Source organism: Prionailurus bengalensis, chromosome E2 (genome assembly GCF_016509475.1).
Source record: "Prionailurus bengalensis isolate Pbe53 chromosome E2, Fcat_Pben_1.1_paternal_pri, whole genome shotgun sequence".
NCBI lineage: Eukaryota > Metazoa > Chordata > Mammalia > Carnivora > Felidae > Prionailurus > Prionailurus bengalensis.
The window spans coordinates 35,247,402-35,258,328 of NC_057352.1; the positions used below are offsets into that span (position 1 = coordinate 35,247,402).

The window sequence follows — 10,927 nt, forward strand, 5'->3', positions numbered from 1 at the left end:
CCACTGATTATGGCCTCCTGGTTAGCACGCTGGGCCAGCACTTCTCAGCCCCGTGGCCGCAGCCCCTCAGGGAAAGTGTGTGGAATAAACGTGAGCTGACTAGATACACAGGCTGTTTCCCCGGGCCTCACTGCAGCCTCCCTTCTTCCTTCGGTGCCTTCCGTGCCTTCTGTGCCCCGCCCTCAAACTATAGATCCTTGCCTGAGCTCCGCCCCCAGCCCATCAGTCCTTGCCTCAGCAAGGCCCCTCCCACCACTCCCTAGGGCCCCGCCCCCAGCCCAGCACAGACCTGCTCACCAGCCTTCCCATGGAGCACGGGTTGCGGCAGGGCCATCTCCAGCCTGTGCCGGAGCCAAGCCATCAACCTGCAAATGGGAGAAAGCAGGCCATGTCTAAGTGGTGGGGCTCACGGGGAAACGGAGACCAGAGTCAGGTCCCTCCCAAGGCAGACAGCAAGCCCACCAGAAGGCAGACCAGAACCAGGTCTCTAGCCCCAAAGACTGTTGCCCTCCTCCCTCTGGGTACCGCTCAGACCCCAGCAGGTAGCTCAGCACCCACTCTGCCACCCCCACCCCGGAAGTGCATGCAGGTGTCTCACACACTGCCAGGGCAGGAGCATTTGGCAACACATATCCCGATTTTAAATGCATGCATCTTTTGGCTCAGCGATGCCAGGTTCTCAGATTTGCCCTACAGATTTACTTGCATGTGAGTGAAATGATGCTTGTACAAGCCACTGATTGCAGTGAAAGAGTAGAAACAAGTTATGTAAAAGCTGGTACCACTCTATAATAGAGTACTCCGAAACAGTTGAAAGAGTGAAGCAGACCAATCCAGATAAAACCACCTCTAAGATACTTTTTATGTGTTTTTTGTCTTTAACTTTTTAATGTTTATTTATTTTTAAGAGAGAGAGAGGCAGAGAGACTCGAGCAGGGGAGGGGCAGAGAGAGAAGGAGACACAGTATCCAAAGCAGGCTCCAGGCTCTGAGCTGTCAGCACAGGGCCCGACGCAGGGCTCGAACCCACAGACGTTGAGATCACGACCTGAACCACTTAACCAACTGAGCCACCCAGGTGCCCCTGAGATGTACTTTTTGGTGAAGAAAGCAAAATGCAGAACAGGGTATGTAGTTTGCTGTTGTATGGTCTGTGTGTTGGTTTCAAGGAGAAATGTCCTCCCAGCTTGTTTGTAGGTAGAAAATGTGTTGAATGGCAGAGAGCTGTTGATGGGAAGAGACCCCAGAAACCCCTTTAAATTTTCTCCCCAGTGCATGGGTGACTTTGAAAATTTAAAAAACTAGTCTGGGGGCACCTGGGTGGCTCAGTCGGTTGAGCATCAGACTCCTGATTTCAGCTCAGGTCATGGGATCAAGCTCTGTGTTGGGCTCTGTGCTGAGCATGGAGACTGCTTAAGATCCTGTCTCTCTTGGGGCTCCTGGGTGGCTCAGTTGGTTAAGCGTCCAACTTTGGCTCAGGTCATGATCTCACGGTTCATGGGTTTGAGCCCCGCATCAGGCTCTGTGCTGACAGCTCAGATCCTGGAGCCTGCTTCGGATTCTGTGTCTCCCTCTCTCTCTGCTCTTCCCCCACTCATGCTCCGTCTCTCTCTCAAAAATAAATAAACATTAAAAAAAAATCCTCTCTCTCTCTCTCTCTCTCTCTCTCTCTCTCTCTCTCTCTGCCCCTCTCCCCTGCTCACACTCTCTTTTTTTTTCTCTCTCTCTCTATCAAAACAAAAACCAAACAAACAATGTTCAGTGAAGTGTTGGATGTTGGGCTGGGGCAAAGCACTGATCCTGCTCCCCATGGAAGGCATGACATTTGGGGGGCTCACCTGGCAGGGTCCCCAGCAGGCGGCAAGGAGGAAGCATGGAAGGTGGCCTGGGGCTCTGAAGTTGGCTCTTCCTTGGGCTCCAGGGGGCCAGCAGTGGGCATGTTGGGGCTCTCCGGGGCCTGCAGCATGGGCTCCCTTTCCAAAGGGGGTCCTGGGGGCTCTAAGCAGCAGGCAGAGCAGGAGTCTAAAGATGACAAAGCAGGGCTCCATGCAATCCCTCATGGGCACAGGGGACCAGATCCCAGGCACCAACAGGACTGAGTAAGGAGCCCTTTGGAACCACTCCAATTATGCCTCTCATTAGACAGGGCACTGAGGCCCAGGAAGCTCAAGGGGCTTGTCAAGACCTCACAGGACGGTCCCACACCACTGGCTTCCCAGCCTGCACTGGGGAGGGGTTCCAAGGCCCACCACAACAGCCCAGCCCCCACAAGCCCTGAACCCCTCCCTGGCCTTGGTGAGGGCTAAGGTCCTCCTCCAGGATCCCTCAGGCCCCAGTGGCACCCCCAGCCCAGCCCTCCCCAGTCCCCTCCCTGTACCTGGGCCCAAGGCAGCATCTGCAGGCTCATCTCCCCAGTCCTAGATCAGAGACAGGGAGTGAGGTCACAGAGCAAAGTGAGCCCTGTGCACTTCCTCCCCAGCCAGTGGTGCCCAGGGCAGGCAGCAGGGGGCCCCCTCCTTCCCCACGAATCTGCTTGCTGTTTTGCAGTCACTCCTCTCCATCAAGGAGAACCCTCCAGGGAGGACAGCACTCCCTCTACGTGTCCCAGGGGTTGGGGATAGCCTGCTGGACTACACACATCCTTTCTGGGACCCAGAAACCCTCCCAGGTGGTCATCTGCCTACTCCCCCTTTTTCCTCCACTTACCTTGGAGCTCTGGGGGGGCTGAGGCAGCACTTTCTCCAGATTCTGCTCAAGCCACCTGAGCAGCCAGGGCCCAGGCCTGCAAAGGGGACAGGGATCAGTGGAGCAACCTAATCACCCTGACCTGAATGTCTGTTGGAATCCCAGGCTTCAACCAGTCCTTCTTCACCTCTGGTCCCATTCTGCACAGTGGGGACCTTGTATTGTACACTCTAGAAGGGTCTCAGGTAGTGGGGCAACTTCTGCCAGCCCCAAATTCTGACCCATGGCTGCACCAGGCCTGGAACAGCAGGCCCAGCCTTGGCCACCTGGGCCCCAGGTGAGAAACAGCAGCTGCCTGGGGACCTGAACGCAGCATGGGGGACTCCCTGTGCCTGGGACAGATAGGTCTGGCTTCATGGGTCTGTGAGCAGTGCAGTCACACAGGACCCCATACTTATAAGGGCCCACTTTTGATATTCATGCGGTTGTCACAATCTTAAACTCTTAGTGATTTTTTTAAAGGAGTCCTGCATTTTCATTTTGCATTGGGCCCCGCAAATTATATAGCTAGCCCTGGGGCAAATGGGTCCCAGATCCATCTGGCCTCCAGGCAGCCCCTCCCTCTTCAGGGGGAACCCACGTTCCCAGGGGATCCCATCCCCCCAGGTATGGCCCCAAAAGAAAGCTGGCAAGTCCTCTGGGGGACTTCATCCTAAGTTGCTTTACTGGTCTCATGAGTCAGCCGAGTGGCCCCTGAGGACCCCTGATCTGGGCAGCCTCCAGGGGACAAAAAGAAATAGACCACAGTGACTGGAACAATGAATGAATGAATGAATGAATGAATGAGTGCAATCACATACATTCATTCATTCATCCCCTCCATGCTGAGTCCCCTCCTTATGGCAGGCCCTGTGCCAGGCACCAGGGTTCAGCAGTGACCAGACAAAAGTCCCTGCACTCAAGAACCCAGCAGTCTAACAAATGAACAAGGGAAGGAATGAATGAATGGGGTGAATGAAGGTGAATACATGACTCCGGGTCCCCAGCAGAGATTGCAAACTGGAGGTTCCAGGCTTATCTGGTGGGCCCATAGTATTCTGAAAATTTTTCAGTTAGTTGGCAACATCTAAAATTTAAGTATTCCATAAAACCCTAAATTTCTAGCTTCTCCTAAAAAACTGGAGAATCTGGTCACACTGGGCCTGAACTCCTGCCAGACAGAGGCAATGGGAGCTGACCGGGGCCCTCTTAGAGAAGGACATGGCCTCCCCTGTTTGCCATAGTCCTCACCCACCCTTAATAACAAGACAGCCACCCACCTTGGTCAAGTCAAAGAAGTACAAAGCTATTGCCGACTGTGAGGCCAACCTAGGTACCCCTATGTCCCCCACAGTGGTCCCAGCCCTGCCCCTGGGCTCCATACAATGCCCACATACACGAGCCCACCTATGAGGAACTCATCCATGACTTCTCCCCATGGCCTCCCACCAGAGCATCTCCCAGAAATCAGCACAAAAAACCATGGGAAGCACAGGGCCCTTTGGCTCCATTTTAAGAATGAGAAAAGTGAGGTCCGGAAGAGATGAGAGGCAAGTCCAAGGTCACACACTGAGGTGATGTGGTCCTGAACACAAGGTCCTCAGGTTTGGGGACACAGCTCCCCCAACCACACACACTATAGATGAGGTTCAGGGGCCAAACCATTGCTCAGGGATGGGGACTTACCCAGTGTCCTGGGCCCCAGGGGCCACATCGAGTCCATCTGCAGAAGAAAGGAAGGTGGTCAGCAGCAAGAGACCTGCCCAGACCCCGTCTCCTGGTCAGCCTCACTCAAACCAGGGTTGGAATCCAGAGCCAGGCAGATGAGAGTTCCCAGCCTGTGAGCTCTCCACAGGGGCAAGATCCAGCCCGAGCTCCGCTAGTCCCACCCCCAAAAAGCCATCCTGCCTCCTGGCCTTACCTGAGCTCCCATTGCTGCGTTGCCCAGGGATCTGTGCTCCTGCCTGCCAGGACAGACAGACACGTGAGGGCAGAGAGCCCAGACCCAATGGCCTCCCACCCTGCCCTTCCCCACCAAAACCACCTCAGCTCCCACCCCCACAAGTACCTGGGTGGGGCCTTCCAAGCCAGCAGCAGTGGTCTGGGCTGGCCCGCTGCTGAGGACCGGCTGTGGGACAACTTTCTCCATGCCTTTCTTGAGCCAGGTCAGCACCCAGCCACTGGGAGTGCTGAGGGACAACGATCCGAGTTTGCCCTCAGGTCCCCGGCCCCTCCCTAATCCGACTGGCACTCTCTGGTGTCCTAAAGAACTTGGGTTGAATCCCAAATGTCTATCTCCCCACTGTGAGGCTTCAGATATGTCACCTTCCCCCAAGGATTGCATCCAACTCTGGAAAATGGCAGACACCAAACCTTGGCAAGGCAGGTATGCACAGTACCATCCTGAACCCACTCCCATCAGATACTTGGTCCAAAGCAGCCAAGTTCTAGTATCCTGCTTCCTGCTTAGCCTGGCTCCAGGGGGTCCCATCCTACACTAGGCATACGTCATGTGCTCCAGAAGGGTCAGAAGGGTTGAGGATTTCCTGTGGGGCGTTTTCCTTGTGGCTGAGATTGGGCAGCCTAAATATGAGGGTCACAGACTCACTGCCTGAGGCTAGCTGCTCCCCCCACCCCCCAAAAGATATGCTCACTTGGATAAGCACTGATGGTCTAACTTGGAGATTTTACATGAAAGTCTGGACTTCTGGCTTCATTGGGAAAATCAGAAGCCCTGGCCACACTGGATCTGCATTTCTCCCAAGCACTGAGAATTCTCCAGCCCCTATTCTCTGTTTCTCTTGGTCACATTGCCCATTTGGCCCAGGAGATCCTTGCCTCTGCCTGAGGATCCCTTCAGCCAGTTCCCAAGATGTTCTGGACAGTTGCCAGCGAATGAGTGGAGACCTGAGACAGTGCTGGTCCCCACCCCCAAGTGGCTCCCTGGTTTTTTTGGGGGGGTGGGGGCTGGCCCCGAGGAGAGGGAAGGGTGGTGTGGTACCTGTTCACTTCGGGAACCACAGCAACCTGGGCTTGGAGGGATGTGGGTGGAGTAGGGGCAGCCTCCTGGGTTTCTGGAAAAGAATTCCCCATACTTAGATCTGGAGCCTCAGAGTACCTAGGGAGGTCTACCCTGTGAGGGAGGTCAAGTCAGAGGTAGGGGAAAGAGGAGAACCCCAAGGGAGTCAGAAGGCCAGGGTTCCAGCTCAGCTCAGCTAAAAAGTCCCCAGGAGCCCGATCCTCAACTTCTCTGAGCCTCAGTTTCTTCATCTGTGAAATGGGCCTGCCGGCCTATGAACTCTGCAAAGCCCTGAGAGAGAACATACTCCTCCCTGCTGCTGGCCCTGCCAGCCTGGGCTTCCAGCACTTACCCTGAGGGCCTGGCTCAGCTGTAGCCACTTCCTCCTCCTCAAATGGCTCCTCCGGTGGCTGGAAGGTTCAAACAGTTCCACGTAAGCCCTCAGGGAGACCAGCCCGGTTCAGGTAGGGGCAGCCCTCACCCCACCCACTAAGGACCCCCTCACCCCACAGGACCAAACAGCTCTATTCTCACATTCGTCCCTGTAAATCCCAGCAGCTTCACCCTCTACTTGGGACACTTCCTCCCTTACAACACCACGGGTTCCACATCCAAGGTGCCCCCCTACCAAGGTAGCCCCAAGCCTATCACCTCCCCCAGGAAGCTGCCCCATTCCAGTGGCCTGAGAACAGAGAGGAACACTGGAGACAGTTATGAAGCCTTGAGGCAAACTGAAGGGGAGAGGGAGGGGAGAGGGAGGGGAGACGACCCCCCACCAGCTATCCCTCTCCTGGGGGGGCCAAACCTGCCATTCCCCTGGAGCAGCTGGGTAGCAGTTCAGCATTTGCCATCTGCCTCTCATCTGCCTCTGTAGCTGCAGCTCCTAGTGCTGCGTGCACATATGTGCGTTTACAGACATGCGCGCACACACACACACACACACACACACTCATTATACATGTAAATGTATGAGCTCACATAAATGTCCATATATGTGCAGTTAGATGCATACATGCATGAGCACAAACAGGTACACGTGCAGTAACACAGTGGTGTGTGCATACACATGCACAGATAAGTGGATCTGCTCATACATGCATGTGTATATGCAAGACACAAAGCACATGTGCATATACGTTTGCGTATGTATACATGCCCCAATACACATGCATGTGCATAGAGGCACATGCAAAATATTCATATATACATGTGCGTGCATGCAGACATGCACACATGCAAATGCCTGCAAGTGTACAGACACACAAACACATGCATATGCACACTCCCATACATTTGCATATATACACAGACACAGATACTTGTGTATACCTACATGCACATATATATAAGCTCAGTTCCATAAGCAGAGGCATCTACACGCATACACATGCACTGACATACAAACACATATTCACAAACACATCATTTCAAATGTACATCAACACACAATCAAATACACACATAGATGAATAAACGTGTGTGCACACACATATGCATGTATGCCTACACATACAAAGGTCTGCATCTGAACACTCACACATGAGCCTGCATGCACAGATGTATAAAATATGTATGTATACAAACATGCAGCTACATACAAATATGTTCATACACACATGCATGCACAGAAACACAAACGTGCATACACAAACACATGAATACATTCACAAACTCAGAAACATATACATGTACACACTCATACACTTATAGCATGCCCCACACACCCTACAGACACACCAAGGCATGTGACATACACGTGTGCATACAAATACATGTAAATACGTGCATGTGTTTGTGTGCACACAATTTGCTAATACATATGTATGCACAGACATACCACTTAAGGACACAGGGCATGCACATATGTGTACATACATGTGTGCATGTGCAAACACATATGCACACAAACTCTCTACCTGGGTGGTCACTGTTTCCTGTATATACCCCGTGCTGCCCAGGACAAGCCCTTCCTCTACGAGGCACGCCCCGCCTCACCATCTCCAGTCACAAGTGGGCTCACCCTCTGTGTCTAGGAGCAAACCCCACCAGTTTCCACTCTCCAAAGTTAAGATGATTCTCTCCCTCCTCTGAGCTCGCATACTTCTGTCTGATATACTCATTTGGCCCTCCTGGGAGGGGAGAGCTGAATCCAGTGTTGGAGCTCCCCAAATTCTCTCATCACCTCTGTCTCCTGGTAGAATGACCTGGCTGGTACTTGTCTGCTGACCCCCAGGGGCAACGTCTTATTCACCATTATGCTCCTAGCACAGTGCACAGGCCTGGCATCCATTAGATGCTAAATCAAATCTTTTTAACTGAGCTTCTGAACTAGTTGTCATCAGGCTCCTGAACGGATGGGATGCAGAACTGGCAAGTTTGGATGTGCTCGAGTCCCCTCGTAGAAGGTCCCCGGGGGGGCAGCTGACCCAAGCTGGGAATTCCGGAGCCATAAGGCCAGCATGGCTGCAGCCTCTTACCAGGGATTCGTCCCCTAGCTCGGCCTCCTTCGGAGCTGTTTTAGGCGCCGGCTCTGGTTCCAGCTCCGCCTCCGGTTCTGGTTCTGCCCCCTCCTCCTCCTCCTCCATCTTTGTCTTCTGAGTGGTCCCTGGGGGCTGAGGCAGCACCCTCTGGACCCAGCTCCACATCCTGATGCCTGTAGGAGACAGAGTCCTTAGGCCTCCCCAGAGTGTCCACTGCTGCTCCCACCATTTGGGTGCCACTTAGGTGGGTCACACATTTCCCTTTTCTCTCATTCATCTTTAAAAACATTTTTGCAAATTATTCCTCCAGGTATTCACCTGATAGAGATACTAAGGCCAAAAACGTGTATAAAGAGCTTGGTCACAACAGTGTCATAGCAAAAGATGAAAAACACCCAAATATTTACCTGTAGGGATCTGGTTATTAGAAAGTTCCTAAATGTTCACCTATAAGAGGAACGCATATTAAATAAATTACAATACATCTGATAATGGAATACCATGGAGCCATAAAAAAGGTGGATCAGTTTGAACTAATATGGAAAGATGTACATACTCTGGACTCCAGGAATGAACAAATCAGTTAAACTCTCTGTGCCTCAGTTTGCTTGTCTGTAAAATGGAGATGTTACAGTACCTATCTCGTGGAGATCATTGTGAGGATAAAATAAACTGGTGAGAACATGGCAGGCACACACTGAGCACTTAACAAATGGCTATGACTATTATTTGGTGTCAAGCAAGAACAGTAATTGTAGAATATCACATTCAGCATGATCCCAACATGGATTTTTAAAACTACATTGTGAATAGCATATGAACAGAAAATGCTTTAACATAAAAATTAACCTGTTTTCATGATTCAAACAATTTTAAGATAAAATGACAATTAAATCCCTTTTTCAAGATTTACTGTGATATTTCAGCCCTACCTTCTATGGGTACAGTTTCTGGCAACATTTATCTTCTGGGAATGGGAGGCCTCCGCTCTTATGACTAAATCCCGCAGGATGGCCTGGCCCAGGGGCACCACACAGGGCAGTAGGTGCAAACTCCCACCCTTGAAAGGGCCCTTCTGGGGAGATGCCCAATATGATAGAGTGCTTCTCTGTCCCTCCTCTGCCAAGGACACTGGCCCCAGGCTGAAAAGGACAGGCACAGGGCCCAGGATCCATGCCCCAGTGCCCGTTCCCCACAGCCCCTTGGCTGTGCCTCCTGCCCTCTGCTCACAGCCCCGACTTCTGCCCCCGCTCTGGCCTCAGCACCAGCTGTCCTGGGAGAGGCTGTGCTACAGGGGCAGAGCTCAGGGTGGGAAATCAGATCCCTGACTCAGCCTCCAAAAAGGTGAACCTGAGCCAGACATGAACTTCTCCGGCCTTCCATTTCCTTGTTGGGTGGGGACACAGACACAGTGATTTCCAGGGTTGGTAGAGCCCAAGGCCATGTGTTTAGGATGGAGGATTCCCCCAACCCCAGCCAGCCCCAGCCAGCCCCATGAGGCAAGACTGAGCTACGTGTCTTCCACCCTTGATCACATTCATCCTCGTTCTCCCTGCCTGCCACCAGAGTTACCACTTTGTAGCTCAGGAAACAGAGGCACAGAGAGAGGAGTAGACTTGCCCAAAGTGACCCGGCTGGTAAGCAGCCAAGCCAAGTTACATTCAGGTCCACTGGACTCCAGGTGTCTCACATCCACCTCCGGTGCTATTGACATTTGCCCAGGGTTGGCTTCTGCAGGCCAGTCCTGCAAACCTTTTCCCAGTTTGTTTCTGAACCTCCTGGAAATGATTAGGGAAGCTCTCCCCACTCCCAATTTTTCTTCTTCCCTCAGACCCAGTCATTTCCTCCAGGATGGAAATATTTGCATGGCCCTGCTGATTCCACATTGGTAAGGGAGGCTAAGGTGGGAAGGGTGACTTCAGAGCCCAGGTTAACTATGATGCTGGGATCACCAGCTTTTCAGAATCTTCTGGAAAGCTAGGGAAAATACAGGTTCCTATGCCCCTCTAAACCCTCTGCGGGACCTGGAATCTGCATGTCATAAGCTGCCTCTGAAGATTCACTAAGGTTTGAGTCCCACAGGCAGAGAGAGAAGCCCAGTTTTCCTGCCTTGCCCTATTCCCCAAGTCTAGATGCCTTGCTAGAAGGAGAGCATGGGGGGGTCCTACCAGGCCCCACACCCAGCTACCACCTCATCCCAAGTTACCTGCTCGGATGCCAACCACCAGCCAGGAATTGCCTTGTCCCTGACACTTGCGGCCGGTCTCTCAGACACAGAGGGGATTAATAGGCAGCAGTGGTGCCGTGTGCAAAGGATTAGCAGGGGCCGAACAGGGGTGGGGAGGTGGTGGTGGAAGATAGGAGCTCCAGGCCCAGGCAGCCAGCAGCAACCCTCCAGGGGCCAGCAGGGATCTAGGTCCCAGGGAAGGAGCCCCACGTGGATCTGCTTGGGACACCATGAGTCACCAGGGGACCTCCCCAGGTTCCAGGGGCCCAGTTTGCCACATACCTTGACCAAGCCACAGGGTGGCCGGTGGGAGAATAACAGCTTGATGTCCCCATGTGATCCTGGGAGACTCTAGGTGGCAGAGGTTTGTCAACTGTCAGTCAGCAGTGACAGGAGGCACACCCCAGCCCTCCAGCTTCAGATCCAGGACTCAGGCAGAGTCTCTCTGGGCCAGAGTCTTCTGCAGCTTGGCAGGACC

The 10,927-nt window shown here is 53.0% G+C and overlaps 1 protein-coding gene across 1 annotated transcript in view; it reads right to left on the bottom strand.

The window, feature by feature from the left end:
- The window catches only part of CNGB1 (cyclic nucleotide gated channel subunit beta 1), a 50,192-nt gene extending 39,654 nt beyond the window's left edge, over positions 1-10,538 (bottom strand). The window contains exons 1-11 of the mRNA XM_043599313.1: positions 10,429-10,538; positions 8,220-8,395; positions 6,095-6,152; positions 5,725-5,797; positions 4,792-4,912; positions 4,645-4,687; positions 4,410-4,446; positions 2,706-2,781; positions 2,377-2,416; positions 1,838-2,021; positions 290-365 (exon numbers count right to left, since the gene is read on the bottom strand). Of these exons, the coding sequence (XP_043455248.1) occupies positions 290-365; positions 1,838-2,021; positions 2,377-2,416; positions 2,706-2,781; positions 4,410-4,446; positions 4,645-4,687; positions 4,792-4,912; positions 5,725-5,797; positions 6,095-6,152; positions 8,220-8,387 (876 nt within the window). The 5' untranslated portion in view covers positions 8,388-8,395; positions 10,429-10,538. The remainder of the gene's footprint in view (positions 1-289; positions 366-1,837; positions 2,022-2,376; positions 2,417-2,705; positions 2,782-4,409; positions 4,447-4,644; positions 4,688-4,791; positions 4,913-5,724; positions 5,798-6,094; positions 6,153-8,219; positions 8,396-10,428) is intronic.
- Between the last annotated feature and the right edge of the window lie 389 nt (positions 10,539-10,927).